A 27,820-nucleotide genomic window follows, 5' to 3' on the forward strand; every position below is an offset into this window, starting at 1 on the left:
AAAGGGTATTTTCATCCACAAACTGAGCCTTAAAAGACCTCGAAGACCCATAAGACCTGTTTTTTTTTTACATGCTTATCAGATGAGATTACTTACTTGAGAGAAGACTTTCTACACGCTTTGGAGATAAGACCCTTGAAGACTCCAAAGACCCACAAGAAGACCCTTAAACCATTGAATTCCCCCAAACATAATTAAAACACTTTAAAACCCCGAATACCCCCAAAGACCCTTTGGACTCCAAAGACGGTTAAGAGCCATAAGACTCTAGAAGACCCTTTAAGTCTTTTGAAGACCATTAAGACCCTTAAGACCCCTTTAACCACTGGTGTTTTGGCTCTCCTGCTTCTCAGTACCCCCCACAACCCGCGTAACCCTGCTGGTATGTAATACAACAAGCCGGTAGGCGACATGGGTGGTCGCTGCATAATTGCATACGTCATACAGTTTTTGATGGATCGGGCTGAAATTTTTTTGACAAAGAGGTTGATTATAGTGCGCATAAAAGCACGGAAGCCGATTTTTGATTTTCGAAAAAAAAAATATTTTTTATGATTTTTCAAAAATTTCAAAGTCCCGTTGCTAGGCAACGGTGGTGTCCATAGCAACGGTTCTCATTTGCACACAACTAGGTCATGGTATGAACCTACCAACCAAGTTTCATCGAAATCGCCATTGTATTAACGGAGCACTGGACCGAACAGAGGGACAGACAAACATATCGACGGAAAAAGTGATAATAAGTGTAGAATAGAATAGAATAGAACAAATTTCAAAAAAAAATTTTTTGAAAATTTTTTTTTTTCGACTGCATCGACTACCCAACAGACAGACAGACAAACATATCGACGAAAATACTGATAATAAGGGTAGAACAAATTTCAAAATGTTTTTTTTGAAAAAATAAATTTTTTCGACGAGATCGACCACTCAACAGACGGAAAAGTGAAAATAAGGGTACTCTCGCGACCACCCGATGTAATTCACGCCGAAGTCAAAAATATGACCTTTATAGGACAGTACATTTAATTTGTCCTTCAAGAGGGATAAAACAGCAAAGCATAGGAGGTTAAATGGGCATTTTAAATACGTCTCATAAAAGTTGTAAACGACAATAAGAATAAAAAAATATATAACGCGGCGTTGGTGACGTAAATAAAGTGACGCGGCACGTCGAGAGGACGTAATGACGTAATGACGTGGCCCCGCCCCGTCCCTCGTTCGCTCCGTTCGCCCAGACCGGGCTCGTTTATATCCAACCCGTGGACGGAAGGTCTTACGATCGTGTCGGCGCAACACCGTAAAGCCATGGCTGTGCGGGAAGGTGCGGGTCGCCAAGGGAATTCGTATTACTACCGCTACTACTGCAACAACTACATTTATAAAAACCACAACGGTTCACCTTAAGCACAGAGGAGCAGCATTGACGAGTGTCATCGCGAAGATTCGAGTGAAAGACGAAAAGGGAACATGGTCGAACGCGCAAGGAAAGCCGTGGTCGTCGCCGCCGCCACCACCTTGGTCCTCTTGGTCACCCTGAACGTATCCCAGTACGGGTGTCCACCCGGGCGGCCGTTGTGCCGCCGTGGAGATGCTTTCGTGTCCCCCCGGCACGAGGTCGTGATCCCGACCCGATCGGAAACCGCGAAGGGAGAGTCCCGAGGAGCCGGAGCCGCTGCTCGCGCTTCTCGGTTCGACGTGCGCGGCGGCGACGTGCTCGTGTTCCTGCACATCCAGAAAACCGGCGGCACGACCTTCGGACGACACCTGGTGCGTGACCTGGCTCTCGAGGAGCCGTGCCGATGCCTCTCGGGACAAAAGAAGTGCGTTTGTCGGCGGCCGGGCCGGCGGGAAACCTGGCTCTTCTCGCGCTTCTCCACCGGCTGGAGCTGCGGTTTGCACGCCGACTGGACCGAGCTCACGGAATGCGTGCCGGCGGCCTTGGACCGCCAGGAGAGGCAGCCGCAGGCACCGCGGTGAGTGAACCGGGCCAGTGACGTCACATGCACAGGGTCTCTCACCTCAGGGACGTTCAGTACAGTCGGTCTGAGGTGATGGCAATTCACGAATCGGGTTCGGGAGACCAGTGGGTGTCGTGTATTATTTGGGGGAAAATGATGATCATAATCGTGACTGAGGAGTCTGAATATAATTTAAAAAAATTAACGGTCTCTTCTCAGGTTCTTCATGTCCTAAAAAAAAACACATCAACGGTCTTTCAGGATCTTTTAATAATATAAATCGATATAAGTAAACGGTCTCTTCGAGGATTCCTCCAATATAATATGTAATCAAACGTTTTATTTGAGGATAATAAATTAATCGACTGTTTCTTCGAACATTGTGGATATAATTTTATAAGTAAACTGTTTGTTTCTTCAAGGAGTCGAATTATTATTATATGAACTCTCACGAGTCTTGATATATTATATAAATAAACCGTCACTTGAAAGAGTTATTTGCTCATCAATATAAATAAATACTTCACTCCTTTTCCTCCCCTTTCACCATTCATTCCCACCTGCTCTGTTCTGCCTCCACCCTCCCCCTCTCTCCACCCTCCCACTCTACCCCTCTCCCACTCTCTCCCTCTCCCACTCTCTCCCACTCTCTCCCTCTCCCACTCTCTCCCTCTCCCACTCTCTCCCTCTCCCACTCTCTCCCTCTCCCACTCTCTCCCTCTCCCACTCTACCCCTCTCCCACTCTACCCCTCTCCCACTCTACCCCTCTCCCACTCTACCCCTCTCCCACTCTACCCCTCTCCCACTCTACCCCTCTCCCACTCTACCCCTCTCCCACTCTACCCCTCTCCCACTCTACCCCTCTCCCACTCTCCCACTCTCCCACTCTCCCACTCTCTCCCTCTCCCACTCTCTCCCTCTCCCACTCTCTCCCTCTCCCACTCTCTTCCTCTCCCACTCTCTTCCTCTCCCATTCTCTCCCTCCCCCTCTCTCCCTCTCTCCACTCTACCCCTCTCTCCCTCTCCCACTCTCTCCCTCTCCCTCTCTCTCTCCCACCCTCTCCCTCTCCCTCTCCCACTCTCTCCCTCCCCCAATCTCTCTCACTCTCCCTCTCCCCCTCTCTCCCTCTCCATAGCCCCCGCCCCCCTCACGTATTCTCTCCTCTCACTATCACAACCATGTGTCACAGAGCATTCCTGAAGTGTCCAGTGCTTTGAACGGAGTTCAGCACAGGTGAGATGTGCTGAATGGTCTTTTCCTCGGCTCATTCATTGTGTGAATGTGAGGGAGAATCTGCATGTAGTGCTGTATTACATTCTTGTGTGTGGGCTGGCAGGTTAGCCTGGAGGTAATGCACATTCGCCTCGCCTGTCGAGCCTGGGTTTGAATCCAAACCCAGCTATAAACTCTCATCCAGGTGTTTCGCAGGCATGGTGATCCATAATTGTGTGTGCTGTCCCTCGGATGGACGCTAAGCCGGGATATCCTGTCTGCTGGTATTAGTCGGTGGACGTTCGAGATCCTGCAGTGTTCTTCACCAAAAGTATGTGAGCAATCGCTGGCACCCTGAAACAATCTACACACTCCTGCTCTCACCTACGGGGGTGGGTGGCACAGCTGCACCCCCAGCAAATGATGCTACTCGTAGCCACGTACTGCATCTGAAAGAAGTTTTGATAGCTCGTACTGCACTCATAATTCACACTACAATCTACAATGTGGACTGTACTCATAAAACCACACTCTGTTTTATAATTTACTTGCAAGTACCACTTTTTGCTTTTGCTGACGGGAATAGATATATGAGATAAAAACCAAGCCTGACCTAGCCGTGATATTATATTAACCCCACTGGGATCTTTGACTCGTCGAGGGTTAAACGAGACAATCACCTCCTCAACACACAACACCGTTTCCTGTGTGTTTTTTTTTCTTTTCCGGCGATGGCCCCGCTCCACACAGTACAAAGGTTTCATCGGCTTCAACTGTCCTCTTGAACCAGATTGTGGGTAATTCCACGCAATAATGGACATGAAGCATAAAATTTGAAAATGTATTTTTCAAAAGGATTTCTGTTGGACGGTGTTTAGTTAGGTCTGAATTTTCATAATTTATGCGATATTTACTGCGTGGATGATGTCACGTGATTTGGTGGCCATCTTGAAATAACTGCCTCAACGTCTTCCAACGGTAAGTCATTCTGTCTGTTCTCATTTTGTCGAAAATATGGCTATTTGATTAATGTTTTAATCCGAAGTAGTATTCGCTGATGAATATTACTGATATAGGATCAGGCTGTAACTACTCATCAACATATTTGGTCCATTTCTCTCTGTGCCTAAAAATCAACATCAACGAGGCATATGCAAGCAATGAGGCTTATACAAGCTGTTAGACAACCATATGTTCGCTGATGTATGTAAGACATTGTATAGATATTATAAAATGCGCCCTAGCATTGACTATCCAATATGTGATCGCATGGGTTGCGTCCGTTACAGTGAACTTTTCAAAATATTTTAACAAACAGACAGATCGTATCGTTGGAATATAGAAAGTATGCTACTAATGCTTAGTTTGCTTACCGTGAATGAAAGGTATACTACAAATTGGTTATGTCGCAGGATTTAAGAATTGTGCTATGGCCAGTTCTAGTTGTGTCCGTTACGCCTCTTAAATGTTGATTTTTGCTTTAGTAGTAGACTACACAGTGGGGTTTGTACCAATATCAGAAAGCCATAGAGACTAATTACGATATGTAATATGGCCAAGCTTTTCAAAATTTCAACATCAGTGATGCAAACTTTGTCTCAATGTTACGTCCGTTACGCTGGAATTACCCTTGTATGATTGCCAGCCGACTGAAGTGCAACACAATGACTGGGAGATCGCAGGTACAGGAGGGCAGAATTCAGTCATTGCTGATGTGCTTGCTTCTTGATGTTGAGGAGTTTCTGCTTTGCTGGATATTTGTTATTCCTTGTTTGTTTAAAAAAAAAAAATTTTTTTTTTCATTGTTCTTCTTTCCTGTTTCTGCCTTTATTCTCTTTCCTTTCTTCTCTCTTTCCTCTTTCCACCCTCCTTCTTCAGCACTGATTTGACTTTTTTAAAATCCTTGTTGAGCTTCAGGATGGACAGTGTTGCATGTGTTTCCACATGGTGCCAATTGCCAAGACTCCCTCCAAACCGCAACTCTCTGTCATCCTCTCCCCCCCCACCCCCCAACTACTCATAAAAGCGAAAGGGCATTATAATGCATGGATCATTACGTATTTAATATCATGTCACCACAATCCCTGAGTTTGTAGTTGTCTTACTTGGATCTTCCTTATCATTACTCATCAATAAACGGATATCTTAGTATTTTGGTGTATTTTGTGTCACTGACGGTGAATAAAAGTTTTTAACCATTACATGTTTGGGAAGAAATAAATAATTCATTTCTTCTAACTTGCCACGTGTGTCATGTCGAAATCTGTCCCCTGAGGGACAAATTCATTGATATGGCCAAAATAAGTCATGGTGTAGATGTTTTATCATCATCGTCATGTAATGAATCTGTGGTGTGTTCAGTTACCAAGTTTCGAGCACTCACCAAGTGACTTGAGCACCCAAGCAAACACTCCATTTGAAACCGTTGATGAGGAACGGTTGGCTTTGCAAACGTCAGCTAGCTACTTTGGTAACTGATCACACCCCTGGATATCTCAGCAGCATACAGGACATAATCGTGTCTATTTTCATTGGAATGTAAACGTACCTTCTTCAGTTTTCAATGTGTTGTTTTAGTTTTTTTTTAATGTACATAAACTCAGAGGTGATGTCGACATGTACAATTCATATAACTTTAAAGTGTACATGTACATAATAACTTCTAAAAGAAGTAAAAAAAAAAAATAGGAATTTCCCTGGCCTCCCAACTAATTAATTATGTACTTGTATTTTATTGTGTATATAAGGAGGAGGAGGTGGAGGAATCATCACAGCCTTGCTGAAATAAATACACTTAGTTATAATAATTGCTAATTTCCTAGATTTTTCAGATTGCACTCCAAATTTCCATATTTATTTAGTCTACGAGTTCCGATCCTCAAATCCGAACACTATTATGATTATATACTTTAATTTGTTTATGAGAGTACGTTGTGGTTCCAAGGCAAGGCATTTTTGAGCAGGCTTAAGACACTGCGAGGGGAAAGTTAGCTGACCAAGGGTAAGCCTTTTTTGGGGTTTTTTTCATGATTGGCACCGTCTTAATTATCTTCAAAACGTGTTTAAATTTACCCAAATCCACAGTTTTCATTCATGCACTCGCTTTGAGTTCCCTTCGTATGCATGTAAAGTTTTGGGCCGCTAGGTTTCATGGTTTTGGAGGAGCCGCACGCTGACGCACATTATTATATGTGTACTCACAATTCACACTGTACATTCCACAAGCCATACCACACTCGATTCACACTGTACAATCGATAACGTGGACTACTCATAAATTCACATCGTACTTTCTCCTTTAAGCACAAACTACACTGTATGTTCAACTTGTATTGCACCAATAATTACCCCCACAAGCCTGGTGTTGGCTTATTGGTTAAGCAGGCTGGTGCAAGATCTTAGCGTCTTGAGTTTGAGCCCCTGTCAGCTGTTGAATTAACACCAGGTGGGGGTTGACTCAGCCTGTAATCCTTTTGAGGTTGGTGAAATGAGTACTAGTGTACTGGTAATAGAGGGCACTATTTCAGCGGCACAGCTGCACCCCCCAAAAAATGATGCAACCTGCAGCCACACGATAGCTAGCTCATTTCACACGATAGCAAGCTAATTACCTCCGCCACCAATGGTGGACGGAGGGTATGTTTTCACCCCTGTATGTCTGTCTGTCTGTCCTTTTTGTTTGCCTGTGAGCAGGATATCTGAAAAGGTTATGGGCGGATTCAGATGAAACTTCGTGGAATGATTGGGTGTGTGACGAGGACGAATTGATTATATTTTGGTGAAGATGCTCAAACACAAATTTTTAATATTTTAAAGTGATTCTTCACTATTGAAAGATGGGGCCAAAATGATAAATCGCAGCATATTTTAAAAAGTTATGCGTGGGTTCGGACAAAGCTTGGTGGATGAGTTGGGCAGGTGACAAGAACAAGGCAATTCGATTTTAGTTAAGTTATGGATGAAGATCCGGCCTATCATTGGAATACAAAATGTAAACTGTTCAGCCTGGTGGAGGTATGTACTCCACTGAGTGCCATTCTAGTTTGCAATGTAATTATATAATTCATACTGTATTTGGTATCTTCCGTGATGAGGCTTAGTCTTTGGGGCTCACTTTGGGCCTCACTCTCACCGCAGGCAGGGCGGTGGTCTTTTTGTCTTCTACCATGTCCTCTCCGGTCTGCCCCCCCCCCTTACTGTGTCTGCGATTTGTCCCTACCCTACTTCCACAGGGCACTCAAGGTCCACCAACAACCTCCTTTTGGTAAAACTACCAAAATCATGAATCACTGCTCACCTTCACTCTTTCATTCCCCTTTTTTCCCCACCTTAGGAAGAAACTCTCACACACTCTTCAATCCCACTCTTCCCTCCAGGCCTTCAAAACAGCCATTCACCACCACCTCTTATCTTTCCCCATCCAAAACCTCGATCTTTTCTACCCCCGTTAATCCACCCCAAACCCACCCCCTTCAAATTCCCTGCTTTCCTTCCTGAAAGTCCCTGTAATGTCCATCTTGTATACCCCGTGTTCCCCACCCCATCCCTCCCCCTTCCACAGATCTCCTACTGTCTCTGTTCCCCACTGTTTTGTCCTTCCCTCTCCCACCCCTCTTGTCTCATGCCCCCCTTGCTGTGCGTCGTGTGTTAGCTCCTCATACAAGCCGCGACAATGTATACAAAATAATACATATAATATATATATATATATATATATATATATATATATATATATATATATATATATACACATCTTCTTCTTTCGGCTGCTCCCGTTAAGGGTCGCCACAGCGGATCATCCGTATGATCCGCATAGTGATTTGGCACATGTTTTACGCCGGATGCCCATCCTGACGCAACCCTGGTCGCCTCTTACGACACAGGGATATGGTACACCTATTTTAACCGGGGTATACACCGGCCCAGTATACTGGTACTCATTTTGCCGACCTCGGAAGGATGACAGGCTGAGTCAACCCCCTGGTGTATTAATTCAGTGGCCCAACGGGACTTTAACTCAGGACCTTTTGGATCCCAAGCCGCTGCCCTAACCACTGCGCCAACACCAGGCTATATATATATATATATATATATATATATATATATATATATATATATATATATATATATATATATATATATATATATATATATATATATATATATATCACAATCTGCATTAAATTCTACTATTTGCACTCTGTACATAAAGCCACATTGTACAGGCTGGCCACAATGTTTTGTCAGCATATGATACAAGCCTGAACCCTAACTGCACTGGGTGGGGGAGCTTTGACATTTTTCCCAGCCACCCCTCGCTTTACATTTTTCACATTTTTTTTTTCTTTTGCAACCACTCGGGATTTCAAATTACCCCTCCCTTTTATTTCAAATTACCCCCTCCCCTTTCCAATTACCCCTTTATTTTTTCTCTCTCAGGTCTTGCACACATTTTGATACCACATACATCCAAATCAGACATAATTTAGGTATCATGCCTGGTGTTGGTTGGTTTAATGGTGAGGACGTGGTGGGCTTGGGATCCTAGGATCCTGAGTTCAAATCCTGCTTGACTGTTGAATTAATACCAGGTGGGGTTCACTCTGCCTGTCATTGTTCCGAGGTCAGCAAAATGAGTGCCAGTTTGATATCCTGTGGCGGAGTGGCGACCCATCCAGGATTGTGCCCAAGAGCCAAGGAGACTGCTTAGGCAGCACTAATGCTCTGCATAGAGTATGGTCCCAATGGATGGATAGATGGATTTAGGTATCATATAACAACTCGTGGTCACATTTCCTAAAAAAATATATAAAAACTGCAATTTTTGCATATGTTTATGTACAACAAACACATGTGAATAAGGTTTACATGCATGAGGACACTGTAAATTAATTGGTCTGTAATTTCTTCTGAGTTTTATCATGTTGTCTAAGGCATACTGACTAATTATAGAAAAACAATAAAATGCATAAAAAATATAAAATTAACACATTATGAAAAAATAATTTTACCATCGCGTTCATAACATGATGATCTATATGTGTGTGCAAATTTTCAACTTCGTCAGACCATTGATGGCCGGACCCAGTCGGAGGAAAGCTCAAAATCACCCTTATTCAGTTAGGGTGAAGTATCCAGTTGATCCGTTTGTGCTCCATCATTGTCATTGCAGAGAATAGTTTTACGCCATGTTCAGGGGGACAATTTCCAGAGCATTTGTAGAGTGATACGATTTGTAGAGCAAGTCTCACCGCCTGATAACTCCAAGTATTCTCAGCTCTGCGGATCATTTATCTGCGGTTGATCAGTGCCCCAGACAAGATACACTTCTAGTCTTGGGGGATTTCAATGCATCGACTGGAACTGATAGGGACGGTTATGAGGTGTGTGTTGGTCCCCATGGGTCAGGAACTATGAACCAGAATGGCACTAAGTTCCTTGACTTTGCAAGAAGTCATGGACTTAGGGTGGCTGGTTCATGGTTTCAGCGCCCACAAGCTCATCGCTGGACTTGGTATTCCAACGCTGGCGGTGTGGCAAAGGAGATTGACCATGTCCTCATTGACGGTCGTTGGAGGATGATCCAGAACTGCAGGGTCTACCGGAGTGCTCAGTTCCTCAATACTGACCACAGGCTTGTTGTAGCAACTCTAAAGCTGCACCTTAAATCCTGGAGAATGGTACCATCCCAGCCGAGGCTGGATGTTGCCAAGCTCAGGGATGAGAGAGTAGCTGAGGAGTTTGCGAACAGGCTGAGTGGACACTTGGGGGGTCTGGGTACTTTGGGGGGTCCTGAAGAGTTGTGGAGCGCCTTCAAGACCACCGTCCTTGATGTTGCCGGTGGATGTCTTGGAACTCACCGCAGGGCAAAGAAGAATTTTGTCTCTCAAGGGACACTGGATACCATTGACCAGAGTCGCAGGGCCAGGCTGAATGGCAGAGCTGAGCTGTTCAGGGAGCTGAGGCGTAAAACTGTACGTGCACTGAGGGTGGACAAGGAGGCCTATGTGCGAGGAATCTGTGAGGGGGTAGAGCATCACCCGTGGACAGGTGATTCTCGTCCCGCTTACAGGGGAATTCGCACATTACATTCATCCAAGCCCATCCCTCGGAGCACTACAGTTCGAGCAGAGAGTGGTAGGCTCTTGACAGAGGAGTCTGAAGTGAAGGCCCGCTGGGCCGGTTACTTTGAGCGGTTGTACCAGACTGATCCCCCAAATGTCGAGTTGGACGTCAAGGGTGTCACAATCCCTGTTGCTGACCCTCGAATCAATTGTGGTCCACCTACGCTTGTGGAAACACGGGCTGCGGTGAACCAGTTGAAACGGGGCAAAGCTCCAGGGATCTGTGGCATCCATGCCGAACTTCTCAAGGCTGGTGGAAATGCTGCACTCGTGTCATTGCATGCAGTTTTGTGCTCTGCCTAGAACACAGGCATCATCCCAACTGACTGGAAGAGGGGCCTTGTTGTCCCTCTCTGGAAAGGGAAGGGTGATCGCCAAGACTGCAACAACTACCGAGGGGTGGCGCTGCTCTCAGTGCCGGGCAAGGTCTTTGCTCGGATAATTCTCGATAGGGTTCGCCACCATCTGCTTGAGCACCAGCGTCCAGAGCAGTCAGGCTTTACACCAAAGAGGTCAACGATTGACCGTATCCTTGCACTTCGTGTCCTCACCGAACGCAGACGAGAGTTTCGGCAGGGGCTGCTTGCAGCCTATGTTGATCTCTGTAAAGCGTTCGATTCAGTGAATCGGGATGTCCTCTGGAGGATTCTTGGTCTTCGTGGGGTGCCACCAAAACTGATCGATCTGATGTCTGAACTCTACTCTGGTACTGAGAGTGCTGTGAAGTGTGGTGGTACCATCTCTGACTTATTTCCAGTTGTTACTGGAGTTCGTCAGGGATGTGTACTTGCCCCCACACTTTTCAGCACTTGTATGGACTGGATTCGAGGAAGGATGTCGGAGAGATCAAGTTGCGGTGCGTCATTTGGGAATGTCAAGATCTCGGACCTTGACTTTGCAGATGATGCAGTCATCTTTGCGGAGACTTTAGACATCCTCTTGGGGGCCCTCGAGGTGCTGAATGAGGAGTCGGAGCCGTTGGGATTACGGGTTTCTTGGGTCAAAACTAAGATCCAGGCTTTCGGTGACATCTTGGATGCTGCTGTCCTGTCTGTGTCTGTTTGTGGTGAGGATGTTGAGGTCGTGGAGAGATTCACTTACCTTGGCAGTGATATTCATGTCTCTGCTGGCTGCGAGTCAGAGGTCAATAGACGTCTGGGTCGGGCCTGGGGAGTCATGGATTCACTGGATCATGGGGTGTGGCGCTGCCGGTACCTGTGCGGGAGGACGAAAGTCCGAGTCTTCAGGTCCTTGGTACTTCCAGTCTTGCTCTATGGGTGCGAGACTTGGACTCTGACCAAGGATCTGAGACGGAGACTTAATTCCTTTGGTACCAGGTCTCTTCGGAGAATCCTTGGCTATCGCTGGTCGGATTTTGTGTCCAACGAGCGGTTGCTGAGAGAGACTCGGATGAGATTTGTTACCTGCATAGTCCGTGAGCATCAGTTGCGGCTGTATGGACATGTGGCTCGTTTTCCTGACTCTGATCCTGCTCACCAGATTCTCTCAGCGAGGGAGTCTCATGAGTGGAGGAGGCCAGTGGGTCGACCACGTGCCTCATGGTTGCAACAGGTTGACCATCATCTCAAGGAGATGGGGATGGGCCTGGCATCTGTCTGGGGGATGGCCAGACGGAGGCCCCTGGAGTACCGGCGGAAAGTGGACGCAGCGACGTGCTGTTCTGGCACATGCTCCCATACCTGACCTGACCTGGATCATTTACGGGTTGACATTTTTTGTGACCAAGCAACAGATTATTTGACCAATTCACATTGCTGACCTTTGGTTGATGGCCTTCTAGTTCTTGGCATATCTTTTATGCTGCATGTTGCAGTGTTTCGGCTCTCAATGCAAATTTTTTTTTTGGGGGGGGGGTGGAAGCTTCTAGGCAGAGTCGTTGCTGGAAGTCGACACGCACCTCTTCCATTGATTTCCCTGCTTGTGGATGTTTGTGAACCTGTGAACACTGACAACAATCCATTGTTCAATGGAGTAATTGCTTGCATCACACATGGTTATGTTCATTCAATGTGAAAAAAGGAAACTAATTAACACTCTGTACACAAAGGTGATGTCAATTTTTACAAGGGGTGACAAGACATTGTGGTAAGATTGTACATTATACAACTCGTACTGCACTCATAAATTTACACTGTAATTCTACAACCCATCCTGAACTTGCAATTTATACTGTACATTACACACACCACACACAATTTGCAATCCACAGCTTGCACTGTACACATAATCCATATGGCATATTCCATAACTTGTACTTGCTGCATCTTCTCCCGTACTCATGAGCCACGCTGTAATTGCACAACCCATGCTGTACTCATAAATATTGTCGCAGGTCTGGCGGTTAGGTTAATTCCCCCGACCCAATTGTGGTAGACGGGTGGTTAACACCGACCAGGCCCAGATCGCCAAGCAGTTTTCCTTAGGAGGCGGACACGTGATCCTCAGAGATTATTGCATGCAGGAGGGGCAGGCTGCACTGGTGAAGCGATGGAACAGATGGATGCACAGCACAAGGGGTTTATACTTCAACCCCGTGACAAATACATGGACACAGCAACTTAAAATAAATGCTGGGATTTAATGACAATCAAAATATTTACAAGGGTAATTCAAAATGTAATAATAATATGTGAAGTAATTTAAGCCTAAAGTCGAGGCGCCTCTACACACAGACGTAAATGCAGACAAGGGGAAAACTAAATGAAAGAAAATCCTCCCTTTATTCTGGCACTGAGCTTGGTCCAGAGATTGTCTTTATGGGACTTTGGAATCGAGGCGCTTTGTCTTGTATGGGGAGATGTGCCCAAAATGGTGCCGAGCCACTCTCTCGCAGCGGGAAACGTACGTGAGGTGGTTCCTGAGCAGAATTCAATGCCAAGGCTCAGTGACCGCTGTGCGGCTTCCTCGTCGATCGCGCTAGCTGATTCGCACTCTTTGGAATGGCACCGCTCCCTTCGGTGAAATACACGAGGCTTCGAGGTCTGTCTCTCATGACCAGCCAAGAGTCAATGGCCAGCGTTTTGCTCACTATGTGAGCCAATTCACCTCAGCATGAATACGAGAATTGTACCATCTTCATGCATCAAAGGAAAGCCAGCCATAATGCCCTGTTCTTACAGACCATCTCCGAGCGACGTTCTCTCTCGACCACATGTGTTCCTCACACCAAAACTCATGCGTTCGCTCCTGATTTATCTTCACCGTCCCGCCTAACAATCATCCACTCTCAGGCGTATCTCGTTGGAACGAAATTCAGGAAGGCAGGGCCTCTGCCTGCTCGGCATACCTGGCTCGCTTGTTGTTATGGTGGTTGTGGTTATAAAAATGCAACTCCTTCATGGCTGGCTTGTAAATGCAAGAACATAGGAAGAGGTCTCAAGGGGCAATCACATCCTGGGGGAAATTGGTCTTAATCCTTATCTAATTAACACTGCACCACCCCCCCCCCCATGTGGTGACAAGTAACACTTAAGCTCACAGTTTCCCTACTTAATTTACATCGAAATGTCTACTACACGTCCACGGAACAAACAACTCTATTCAATCCTAACTTTCCGATGAAATTCCTCCATCTACCCCCACAACCGTAACAATATACACGGTAATTGAACAGCCCACAATGTACTCATAAATATACACTGTAACTCTACAACCCAAACTGTACTCGTAAATATACATTCATACGTATGATTTTATTTTTCAGTATAAATGAAATATCCTCGAACAAGAAGTTCATTTGCATTTCATGACATTCATATGTTTAACATTAAGCTCAGATTTCAATCTTACCATGTTATTGAAACTTTCTTTATATAAGAAGAAGGTGATTTTAAATTAATTGTTAATAACTTTAAATAAAAAAATTAAACGCCAACCAAGTAAATGGAAGTTTTTTAAAAGATCGACATTACATTTTCAAACTCACGACGAAGCTTATTTGAAGGACGTACTAATAGTACCTTTCATTAAATTTTGATATCAACCAAGAACTTATTGTAAATGAAAATATAACTGTTTGGTTTTGCTTCATGCTGGTGGTCTTACCTGGGCCTCGTAAGCTCCTCCACCTGCCCTTCATACGCTGGGATATCGATTGGTAAATGTGATTTATTTAAGTATTGTGAGTGTAATCCCAATGAAGTTTTGGCGGGAGAAACCATCATCTAATTTTGTCGGTGCTTTCGGTTGCATGCAAACCATCTAAATTCTAAAGCCTAATGGCAAGTGGTCTTCCGACAGGTGCAGCCCTTTGGTGCCAGATTAGGATTTGACACATTTTGGGCTATGAGCTGATGCAGGAAATTTCATTAATCGATTGCTTAGTTAGTCACATGATCAGGTCGAGTGGACCTATTAAGCTGCTGGAGTATTTTTGCATTGTTTTCAACAACATTGTTGTGAAGATGAACTATCCTGGTCACAACAAAGGTCATGATGTTTAAAGAGTAATTTGCATTCCTGATGTGTGTTCAAACACTACCTGCCTCCCCCCAACCCCTCTCCAACCACCATTCCCCTGTCCCATCTATTTCACCCAGAACCATTTTGGGTCAAAAGCATTATAATCCACTATTTCACAACATTCCATCATCCCCTTTCCCTTCCCTGATAATTGTGTAGTTGTAATGTGCAAACAAAATAAAAATACCTGTGTATCAATGACTTCACTCAATCTTCCACCCATTCATAAACAGTGCTTTTACTTCCAAGGTCTTATCAATAAGTCTTTGGCCTGACATATCAGTGGAATAAATAATCGTATATTATTTTTAAGCTTAATTTTGTCCACAAAGGAATTTAATGCAGAAAGAAATATTAATTTTGTTAGCGAGACTCGATGACTTTTTATTGTCAGGTTGCTGATACTTGATTGTCAATGACTTGCTTGCTGATAGTTGATACGTTGGTAGCACTAAATAGCAGTTTCTAAGGTCTCGCACCAACCTTGGCACGTGAATTAGAAGACAGAAGTAAGAGAGAGAATGACTTTTTTTTTTCCTCTCAAAGGTCACTGCTTCACGATTATATTCCAATATGGCTGTTGTAATAAAAAGCGGATATCAGAACACATTTTTGTTTGTGGTCTGGGCCTGCAATACGTGAGAAGTTGAGGTACAGCTGATTAGCCTTGGCAAAGTGCTCTGTTTACTTTAGATTGCAAGCTTCGCTGCATCTTCTCCCATGTGTGTTCTCAACCGAAATGCATTTCCCACCCTAATTCCAGCCACGAAGGAGGGCTTTGTATCTCGTCTCATGTAGTAGTTGCAGGAATCGTTCATAATAGTACTGCGTGTTTCGACTCGATTTGCAGTGCTTCCACAACGAGTCTAAATGTGTCTTTGTTGTGAATTTGTTTCAATTTATCTTCAATTCTTGCCCTCTGCTCCCTTCACCACACCTTTCCAAATCCAGTCCGAGCTCTTTCCTATTGATATTGCCAGAACCGCAACCAATTACGAAGCACTGTTCTGAATATCCGTGTGTGACAGCAGGATAGCTTCGAGGTGTGTGCACTTGTCTTTGAGCTGTCTGGCCTGGATTTGATTCTTGACGCAGTTATAAACTCAACCCTGGTGTTTCACGTGCAGGGTGATGCTTCAGTGTGTGGAACGTCTATCAGAAGGACGTAAAGCCAGAGGACCCATCTGCCACCACTGGTCATTGATGGATGTTGAAGATCTCATGATGTCTTTGACGAAGTAGAGGCAAGTTATCTCTGGAACCTCGACAAATTTCAAATTTCTGCCCAGATCGCCTCTGATTGAAAGTCCGGCTTGGACAGGTAGTTCATGAAAGCTTATGGCAAAAAAACATTCCCAAGTTGATCCCCCAAGAAAGTAGAAATAATTAGGACCTGGAAAGGAATCATAGTAGTAACCATGGTGGGTAAGTTGCAGCTTAAAAACCAATGCAAATTTAACTAAGAAAACAAGATTGAAATTTATTGAAAGCAAATATGTAAAAAGTGATACCTTTCGACTGGTGCTCGGAGTGTGTGAACGACATTAATTGAAAGGAAGAATCTCAAGTGCAGTGCCTGTGGATATATTGCCGGCCCGACAGTTTGTCTGCGGTTTGACCATTGAGACCCGTTCTTCCTCCCTGACTGTGTTAATGCAGGAGAAATCGGGAGTGGAATTTAGAGAGAAATAGTAGTCTGCTGAGGGAGATTTGCGGCTGCTGTTTGTGGTTTTCTACTCCTGAAATAAATAGTTAATGTTGTGCCGGTGGCGACGTCCTCATTTCAAGGATTGCTGCAATCATTCTGGACTGCTTTGCTCTTCAACAGTTCTAAGTGCCTGCTTGTGTTTTATATTATGTTTTTATATTATGTAGATGCCTGGTGTTGGCTTAATGGTTAGGGTGGTGGGCTTGGGATCCTATAATCCTGAGTTCAAATCCTGCTCGGGTGTTGAATTAATGCCAGGTGGGGTTGAATTTGCCTGTCATCCTTCTGAGGTTGGCAAAATGAGTGCGAGCTTGCTGTTATCCTGTGTCAGAGTGATGACCTGTCCAGGAATGTACCCAATAGCCCAGGAGACTGCTTTGGCTGCACCAATGCTCTGTACAGAGAATGGTCCCAATGTATGCTGATATATATATATATATATATATATATATATATATATATATATATATATATATATATATATATATATATATATATATATATATATATATATATATATACATATACACATATACAGTGGGGAGAACAAGAATTTGATACACTGCAGGTTTTCCCAATTACAAAGCATGTAGAGGTCTGTAATTTTTATCACAGCTACACTTCAACTGTGAAAGACGGAATCTAAAACAAAAATCCTGAAAATCACATTGCATGATTTTTAAATAATTAATTTGCATTTTATTGCATGAAATAAGTATTTGATCACCTACCAACCAGAAAACATTCCAGCTCTCACAGACCTGTTAGTTTTGTCTTTAAGAAGCCCTCCCATTCTCCACTCATTACCTGTATTAACTGCACCTGTTTGAACTCGTTATCTGCATAAAAGACAGCTGTCCACATTCAATCAATCAGACTCCAACCTCTCCACAATGGGCAAGACCAGAGAGCTGTCGAAGGACATCAGGGACAAAATTGTAGACTTGCACAGGGCTGGGATGGGCTACAGGACAATAGGCAAGCAGCTTGGTGAAAAGGCAACAACTGTTGGCGCAATTATTATAAAATGGAAGAAGTTCAAGATAACAGTCAATTTCCCTCGGTCTGGGGCTCCATGCAAGATCTCACTTCGTGGAGCCTCAATTATCATGAGAAAGGTGAGGGATCAGCCCAGAACTACACTGCAGGACCTGGTCAATGACCTCAAGAGAGCTGGGACCACAGTATCAAAGAAAACCACAAGTAACACACTACGCCGTCATGGATTAAAATCCTGCAGCGCATGCAAGGTCCCTCTGCTCAAGCCAGCACATGTCCAGGCCCATCTGAAGTTTGCCAATGACCATCTGGATGATCCAGAGGAGGAATGGGAGAAGGTCATGTGGTCTGATGAGACCAAAATAGAGCTTTTTGGTTTAAACTCCACTCGCCGTGTTTGGAGGAAGAAGAAGGATGAGTACAACCCCAAGAACACCATCCCAACCGTGAAGCATGGAGGTGGAAACATCATTCTTTGGGGATGCTTTTCTGCAAAGGGGACAGGACAACTGCACCGTATTGAGGGGAGGATGGATGGGGCCATGTATTGTGAGATATTGGCCAACAACCTCCTTCCCTCAACAAGAGCATTGAAGATGGGGCGTGGCTGGGTCTTCCTGCATGACGACCCGAAACACACAGCCAGGGCCACTAAGGAGTGGCTCCGTAAGAAGCATCTCAAGGTCCTGGAGTGGCCTAGCCAGTCTCCAGACCTGAACCCAATAGAAAATCTTTGGAGGGAGCTGAAAGTCTGTGTTGCCCACCGACAGCCCCGAAACCTGAAGGATCTGGAGAAGATCTGTATGGAGGAGTGGGCCAAAATCCCTGCTGCAGTCTGTGCAAACCTGGTTAAGAACTACAGGAATCATCTGATCTCTGTAATTGCAAACAAAGGTTTCTGTACCAAATATTAAGGTCTGTTTTTCTGATGTATCAAATACTTATTTCATGCAATAACATGCAAATTAATTATTTAAAAATCGTACAATGCCATTTTCAGGATTTTTGTTTTAGATTCCGTCTTTCACAGTTGAAGTGTCCCTCTGATAAAAATTACAGACCTCTACGTGCTTTGTAAGTGGGAAAACCTGCAAAATCGGCAGTGTATCAAATACTTGTTCTCCCCACTATATATATATATACATATATATATAAATATATATATATATATATATATATATAATTAAAAATATATATATATATATATATATATATATATATATATATATATATATATATATATATATATATATATATAAATAAAAGCCTGGTGTTGGCGGCGCAGTGGGTAGGGCAGTGGCTTGGGACCCAAAAGGTCCTGAGTTCAAGCCCCGTTGGGACACTGAATTAATATATGTATGTATGTATATATATATATATATATATATATATATATATATGTTTATATATATATATACCAAGTCGAAAACACCAAGGGGTTGACTCAGCCTGCCATCCTTCCGAGGTCGGTGAAATGAGCACCAGTTGTACTGGGCCCGGTGTATGCCCCGGTTAGAATAGGTGTACCATATCCCTGTGTGTCGTAAGAGGCGACCAGGGTTGCATCAGGAAGGGCATCCGGCGTAAAAACCTATGCCAAATCATTATGCGGACAACAAAACGAATTTCCATACCGGATCGGTCGAGACCCGGGTTATAGAGCAAAATGGAGACGGTTGATCCGCTGTGGCGACCCCTAACGGGAGCGAGCCGAAAGAAGAAGATATATATATATATATATATATATATATATATATATATATATATATATATATATATATATATATATATATATATATATATATATATATATATATATATTGTTGTGGGTCGGTGGCGAGAACGACCACGAGGTGGTGAAAGCTACGTTGTCTCCCACCAATCTCCCCGGAATTGTGGGCCGTCGCTCGGACAACTCCGTGAGCCGGCGGGTCGATTAACCGACTGTGGTTGCCAATATCTAAACCGCGTAGTGTAGGGTCTATTTGTCTATAACCAATTTACCTCATTAACTATGCAATTTTGACTACCCGGGAAACCACGCCCTTGGCACGTCTTGCTCAAACCGGGTCACTCTACCGACCGGTAGAGTTCCAACTACCGACTACTAACTCCGGTTCGGGTACAGCCGAGCGGAAACTGCCAAAGTTCATCCGGCTGGAATGAACGGATTATCGGGGATAAAACCCCACCTAAACTCAGATCTGAACCATGCTGGACCAATTCAAGAAAGGACGGAAATGGACTGGGAACATTTCTAACAAGTTTTATTTTCAATAAATGAAGACACAAAGCAAGACTTAACGCGAATATGCGAGAATTATTTACAATGACCCAAAAACACTAATTCAGTTATACTTAAAGACGGGCCCACATGCAGACACACGCACAAATGAAAAGAAAACCCAGAGTCTTTATTGGACCCTCGCAGCCATTGAGAGAGACAAGTTGGGAGTTAGTGTTCAGTGGGTACCTGGCCGTCGGAGGGAAAGGAGTACTCTGCAATGCGGAACCTGCCAAAGGTCGTCGGTTTGGTCCCAGTCAGACGTGTGGGACTCGTGGCTCATGGCGGAGCTCGCGTGGCGAATAGTCATGGTCAAAACCAGCTAAGACCTCCTTGTAACAGCCACCGTGAACAAACTGGTTCTTCAGCCACCGTGAACAAAACTGGCCTCTCGCAACCGCTGCTCGTATCCATTCCTCGTGACCACACAAGAACTCTCGTCCACAGAACTCCTCCTTTCACTACTCCACACAGCTCTCGCACCCCTCCTCCTTCCTCAGATGTGCCCCTCTCTTAAATACCACGAGAGGGAAAAAAGAATGCCATCGTACGGGGCGGAGCTCCGTGAAGCACGTGCCAGTGTCCGCCTTGATTGGACAGGGTTCCACGGCATGCCTTTCCAGGGTGGGGCCTTGGCCCCTGCCAGGAAACCCCAGCCAGTCTTCCATGCGGGTTCATACTTGACGAGTAACAGTATCAATATTGCACAGGCCGTCGGGCAAGAGTTACAACGTTTGTGGAAGGAACGTTTGTGGAAGCGGCAAGGAACGGCTGCAAGACCCTGCCTTGGCAGGTCATAGTGCTTTGTAGACAGTGGGTGGGTAATGGATCGTGATGGGGAATGGAATGGTTGTTGGTTGTTTGTTGGATGTAAAGATTTAATAATCTAACTGAAAAGAAATCGCAACGCATCCCTTTGATTCTCCCACTGGACAAAAGGAAAGGGATCTGACTACACACATGTACTTAACGGAATAACTGACTTTTGGGACATCTGTGTTGAATGCTTATGGTTTCCAGATCCGTAACAATATGTATATATAACGAATTCGTGCCCACCGGCATGCAAACGACCGCTTTCCCTAATAGCAGCCGCGTCGCCCACCGGACGGACAATTCAGTCATGGCCTTCTGGAACAATGCCGGAACCCTGTCACGGGTGGGTCTTCAACCCCACCACGCCCTAGCCAATTTTCTACCCGCGCAAAATAGGGTCAATCGCCGAATATCAATATACCTAAGTACCTGCGCGGGTAGCCAACCGGGAGACCGTACCTCGACACAGGTCGGCTTGGACACTAACCGCTCAAGCGGTCCATTCCGTTCTGCAGTGATAATCGAGCGGGTATTATTGCCTGACTTCGCCGGATCCGATTCTATTTAACGAGTATTTAAAACCCAACTAATATTCCGAGATGCAATATGGCGTTCCAATGGGGGAAAAAGACACGACGAATGGGTAACATTCACACACGCACATTTATTTTACAAAGCACACATATACAGCCATATAATCAATGCAGTTATTCAAAAACACGTATACAGGCAAACAATCATGCACGGGACGGGGGCAAAGACACGAGCAAGCTGAAAGCACTATGACCGTCTAAAAGCAATCATCTAGTCACTTTACAGTTTTTACTTACAGGACACGGCGCCACCAACATTCATTCAAAAGGAAAGAAAAGGCCACCCCCAAAGACTAGGGCGCCAGACAGGGTCCGTAGACCTTTATGGCGTGGAGCCTCGATGACCGAACGGACCCCACGAGACCGCTGCAGGTTACCTGCACCCTCGTGGTGCGATGGTGGGCGAGCTCTCTCCAGCGCTCTCCTCCCGGGTGTGCAGGCTGCGTGGCAGAGCTGCAAAGTGGCACCTCCCGTCCGCGTCCTTCGTGCCACGCCCGGACTCCCCACCGACTGCGAGCTCCGACGACTTGACCCGAACCACCGAACCCAAGACTCTTCGAAGACCAAGACGAAGAAGAAGAAGCCCCACACACCCACGAAAACCACCACACACTGGACCTGGCGTTCTGCGCGCCCTTATATCCCCCCGTTCCAATGCCTCGCCCCTCCCCGTTTTATCGCTTCGCCCACCTTCCAGCTCCTGCAGGAAGCTTCCAGAAAAGGGGCGTGCCCTCTCGCCCCCCTCCCCGCACACCTCGCGGGGACCGAGAGAATCATTCTTGGCACAGGTCCAGGGAGATTCATTCCCCCAAAATCAGGTCCCCACCTTTTTTCACCTTTGACCTCTGGCTGGAATCTCACTTCCCCCACACCAAAGCGCGGGAAAAGCAGGCAGGAAAATCCGCGCGCCACCGATAGAGAGTTGTGGTTTGAGGCGATCGTGGTTGTTGTGGTTTGAGGTGATCGTGGTTGTTGGTCCAAAATAATGATAGTAAAGAAAAACGGCTATCTCAAAAGATCACAGCCCTGTTACACGAATAATACCCATTAAACAACGGTGGGGAAATCTAACTGGACACAGACTTATCGATCTAACTGAACTACGGACCTTTATGGTGTTCTGCGATATTCCACAGCTGTAACAATATATATATATATATATATATATATATATATATATATATATATATATATATATATATATATATATATATATATATCAAAGGTGTCATTTAATCATGTAGTTCTTTCAAAGTTGCCATTAGCCTCTGGGTGGCCTCTCTGATCAGTCTCCACCTTGCTTGGTCATACAGTTTGTAGGGACAGCCTGATCTTGGCAGGGTCTTCGTGATACCATACACCTTCCACTTCTTTCTTAACAAATGTCTTGACTGTGCTCCAAGGTCTATTCAAGGCCTTTGTTATATTTTACTACCCATCCCTTGATCTCTGCCTTTCCACAACTTTATCCCAGATGTCTTTTGAAAGCTTGTTGGTGCTCATGTTGAGCTTTTGCTGTGAAATGCACTATCCAGCAGAGGACACCTTCAAGAACAGCTGATTATATTCTGAAATAATCAGAATCACTGCAATTTAACACAAGTAGAGGCCAATTAACTTGTTTGATTTTGAAGGTGATTGGTTATAGATGAGCTAATTTACAATTGATATTATTAGAGGGTGGACACTGTCTTGTCCAACCAATATTTTCTAGTTTTGTATTTCAAATTAATTTTCTGAAATTTGTAGAATTTGTTTTTCACGTGGAAGTTGTGGGTTATGATGTGCAAATCAAGGTGGAAAAAGTCTGATTTAATGTAATTTAATTCCAGGCTATAAGGCAACAAAAGGTGAAAATATTGAAAGGGGTGTATACTCTCTATCGGCACTGTAGATGATATTCTAATCACCAGCGCAACCACATAAGAACATCACAACACCTACGTCTACTCTTCACCCATTTGCAGGACTTTGGCATCATCATCAATCCCACAAATTCCATATTTGGAGTTCTGGAGTTGAATAGACTTGACCACTGAGTTAACCATTCAGGCATCCGTCCGCTTGAGGAGAAGGTGCAGATTTTTGGGGATTTCCCATTACCTACAGCTCAACGCAAATTGTGAGTTTTTTGGCCTCATCAACTTTTACCATTGATTTATTCCAAACGCAGCCACAACACTGCAGCCACAAAATAAGTTACTCACAACTGGTAAGCACCCTGAAGTGTTCCGATGGTCGGAGCCAACCGTTTCACCCTTCCACACCATCAAAGACATACTGCGCAATGCCTCACTCCTGATTCAGGGACTTTGTCCACACCTGGATCGCACATTTTGGTGTTCCATCAACCATCACTACAGATCATGGTAGCCAATTTGAATCAGCTCTATTTTACGAGCTGACTCGACTCCTGGGTTCCGACCGTGTCCGAACCACCACTTACCATCCAGCAGCGAATGGTATGGTGGAGCATTTCCACAACCAACTCGAGTCTTCCCTGAAGGTGCATAAAAACTCCACACATTGGACGGACATCATACCTATGGTTCTGCTTGGTATGCAAGCTGCTCTAAAAGACCAACTTGGATGCTCCACTGTTGAATTGGTGTTCGGTGCACTGCTTTGTCTCCCAGGAGAATTATTCTCAGTATCTGATGACACCTTGCCCGAAACCACCAACTATTCCAACCAAATTTGGGTTTATTATGCAGGGCCTCTGGGCAACACCAACACATATGTCTTCATGATTGCTGTTTTTTATTCCTCAGGAATTTTTTGCGTGCACCCACGTATTGATACGGTGTCACCCTGTCCAGAAACCCTTGCAGCAACCCCATGATGGAGCTTAGAAAGTTCTACAACACTCCGAGAAGTCCTTCATGCTCTATTAATGGTGGGTGTGATACAGTCTCCATAGATCGCTTGAAGCTAGCTTTTCTTGATGCAGCACCAGAACTAACCCTCCCACAGCCCAAGAGGTCTACACTGACGACAACAATACCCTTACTGTCATATTATACGACTTGCTCTGGATGTCATGTACACTTCCCAGCACGATGTTTAGGGACAGCACATTGTGCTTGTTGACCATTTCTCTTTGCTGTGACTTTTCTTTTTACATGGACAGTCAACATCTCCTCTTCAACTACATCATGTATTTTGTTTGTACCTTTCGTTCGATTAATGCACAGGGAGTGGGCAGTACTGTAGCAGCATCATTTTGCCTTTAGGCCAGTAAAATTACCCCCAAAATTGGGCATAGGTCAAAATAATTGCAATATAATTTATTTTTTCATAATGCATTTTTGTAATGTCTCTAGTTCAACATACTAAAAGTCTACCACAGTCAACTGATGGGAAATGACAAAATTACGTTTTTCAACAATGATGTGATACTTTAAAAATATCTACTCATTTACAATATATGCCATATACAATGTATTTGAATAAAACCACTGTCAATTAATGCATTACAATCAAGGACAGTCCTGTTTTGATTAGTTCCATAACAAATAATCACCAATATTACAGTTTTTTAAAAAAATATAGAAATTAGCATTTTACCAGGCAAAGGTCTTTAAAAAGTAGCATTATTTTAGCAGTGATTTTGATACTTTTCTTCATACTTTATAATATGCAATGGTATTGATGTATAACAAACTTGATCACAATAAGTTATGTCTAATGTACATTTTAAAACAAATTTGGATAGAATATGCATACACTGTCGACCATTGGGGAGTCTTGTGTGAGAACCATTTATTTGTAAGTAAAATGTGATCACATTTACTAGCCGAAACCCCGTCATGGACGGATTCCATTCCATGAGTCCAATATGACAACCAGTGGCGGCTCTTGTAAGAGCCAGATCCCAGTCGATGTACTCCATGGACTTACCTAATGAGGCCTACAAAACGTCCTTGTACACGACATTTTTGGTGTACACTACTCCTTGTGAAGAAGTCCCCTGATTTGTGCACGTGTCTATTTTGACGTACAAACACCGTGTCAAAACTTCTTAGGTCACAGTACCGAGAAAAACATGACGCGACTGCTAGGAGGAGCACAAAATTGGTCCTTCAGTATCAATATATAGATACAATGTTTCTTGTTACATTTTTTGTGTCAAATTCACATTCTGAGGTAGTCAGCATGTGCAGAAGAGGGTTTTATATTGCAGACGCTATTTTCGAGGAGTGGAATTACACCTCTCAGCGGTGACGGTCTGTCAACGACAGACGTCATGACGTCAGCGAATGACCGATGATGTCATGACGTCCTTACACCTCTCAGTGGTGACGTCACACCTCGCCATGTAAACGAATGTAAAACGAAAAGTGTTAATTCTGCTTCAGAGTTGAAGTTTGACTATTGCCACTATTTGCGATGCACTCTTACAGGTACGAAGTTTCTTTCAGTCCAGGTCACAGTACCGAGAAAAACGTGACGCGACCGCGAGGAGGAGCACAAAATTGGTCCTTCAGTATTAATATATAGACTAGCCGAAACCCCGTCACAGACGGATTCCGTTTCATGAGCCCAATATGACAACCAGTGGCGGCTCTTGTAAGGGTCGGATCCCAGTTGATGCACTCCATGGCCTTACCTAATGAGGCCTACAAAACGTCCTTGTACACGATATTTTGGTGTACACTACTCCTTGTGAAGAAGTCCCCCGATTTGTGCACGTGTCTACTTTGACGTACAAACTCCGTGTCAAAACTTCTCAGGTCACAGTACCGAGAAAAACGTGTCACGACCGCTAGGAAGAGCACAAAATTGGTCCTTTAGTATTAATATATAGATAGAAGATACAATGTTTCTTGTTACTTTTTTTGTGTCAAATTCACATTCTGAGGTAGTCAGCATGTGCAGAAGAGGGTTTTACATTGCAGACGCTATTTTTGAAGAGTGGAATTACACCTCTCAGCGGTGACGGTCTGTCGACGACAGACGTAATGATGTCAGCGAATGACCGATGATGTCATGACGTCCTTACGCCTCTCAGCGGTGACGTCACACGTCGCCATGTAAAACGAAAAGTGTTTATTCTGCTTCAGAGTTGAAGGTTGACTATTGCCACTATGTGCGATGCACTCTTACAGGTACGAAGTTTCTTTCAGTTCAGGTCACAGTACCGAGAAAAACGTGACGTGACCGCTAGGAGGAGCACAAAATTGGTCCTTCAGTATTAATATATAGATACTTTGCAATATAGCCATATTGTCAACAGGTATTGTTAGTGTATTTATACTATATTCTATAAAGTCATTCTATGCAGTAGTACACATCTACTGATAAGTGTCCATTTAAGAATCGATATCATTTCGGACTAGTGAGTTATACGAAACAGTTCAGCAATACTCTCCACAGGTTGTTTTGCATTGTGTTTCTTATAACAAAAAGTAGCATTTAACCTGATACATCTCCCTAATAACCTACAAAAAACCTACACAAACTAAAGGCTGGAAAAAATAAAGTTTACATGTTTTGACAACCAAGTACTGTACTTACATTTTTAAATCCAGCTGTATTGCCAACAACTATGCCAACTAAATCTATAAAGTTCTGTACTCTTTTTTTTTTTTATTTCGGCTGCTCCCGCTTGGGGTCGCCACAGCGGATCATCCGTTATGATCCGCATAATGATTTGGCACAAGTTTTACGCCGGATGCCCTTCCTGACGCAACCCTGGTCACCTCTTATGACACAGGGATATGGTACAACTATTACATTTCTCTATAATAATGGACTACTTTTTGCTTGTTTCGTGAGCTCCACCGAGATTGTCGAAATCAGTGGCTGCAGTTGATTATCTCTGAAATTATCTCCCAAAATTTAAGGCATTGTTTTTGCAAGTTGTTTGATGGTTCCTTAATTTCTGGCATCACAAATTGTAGGGTTCTGGTTTCCTGACTGACCCAAACAAATAGTTTTGACACAATTTGTTATTGAGTATATGTTTTGTTCTGCCTTTGTCTGATGAGGTGCATATAGACAACAAACGAAGCTCAGCGAGATGTGTGGCCTTTTTATTGACGCTTCTTACAGCAGCAGCTTGTAAGAAGTTCACAGCAGTAGCTTGTAAGCCGGGAATGGCCATTTAAAATTAACTCGTGTTCTGCACAGTCTGTTCAACACAGCTATATGCCAGGCCTGAGTAATCGATATTGCTCATTTGATCATCGCCTACCAGTCATAACAGTATCTTTGCAGTGCATGCCCTTACCAATCGTGATTATGGCCTTTGTTTCTACCTTTACTGTTAAATTTGATTTGTGAAACTTCAGTTGAGCAATTGAAATACAGGTGTTATGGAAGCATACCTGTTGATGCTGTTGCATGGTTTTAGGGGTTTATGCCTCCTCTGGGTGATAATCATAAGATATGATTGTAATTAGCATATTTGGCGTCTGTGTGGATGATGACGTGATCACCTCGGTGTTGAAACATTGATGATGTGGTTACGTAACTTGGGGATCGATGTTTCCCTTTTCCTTTCTGAAGTACTTTTAATCAACAGTGCTGCAATTAGCAAAAAAAAAACCCTCGGTGTTGCACATCATCCTCATTTATAAATAGAGGCCTATTTTAATTTAAAAACTTCAATACAAAGTAAAATCTATGCTTGTATCA

At 44.1% G+C, this 27,820-nt stretch overlaps 1 protein-coding gene across 1 annotated transcript in view; it reads left to right on the forward strand.

Annotated features, from left to right (window-relative positions):
* The first annotated feature begins 1,188 nt into the window (after positions 1–1,188).
* LOC147023034 (heparan-sulfate 6-O-sulfotransferase 1-like) overlaps positions 1,189–27,820 on the forward strand; it is a 62,171-nt gene continuing 35,539 nt past the window's right edge. Inside the window, exon 1 of the mRNA XM_085888036.1 lies at positions 1,189–1,976. Coding sequence (XP_085744162.1) covers positions 1,471–1,976 — 506 coding nt within the window. The 5' untranslated portion in view covers positions 1,189–1,470. The remainder of the gene's footprint in view (positions 1,977–27,820) is intronic.

Source organism: Eptatretus burgeri, chromosome 7 (assembly GCF_056783735.1).
Source record: "Eptatretus burgeri isolate ZD-2024b chromosome 7, Ebu_testis_v1, whole genome shotgun sequence".
In the NCBI taxonomy this organism is placed as follows: Eukaryota; Metazoa; Chordata; class Myxini; order Myxiniformes; family Myxinidae; genus Eptatretus; species Eptatretus burgeri.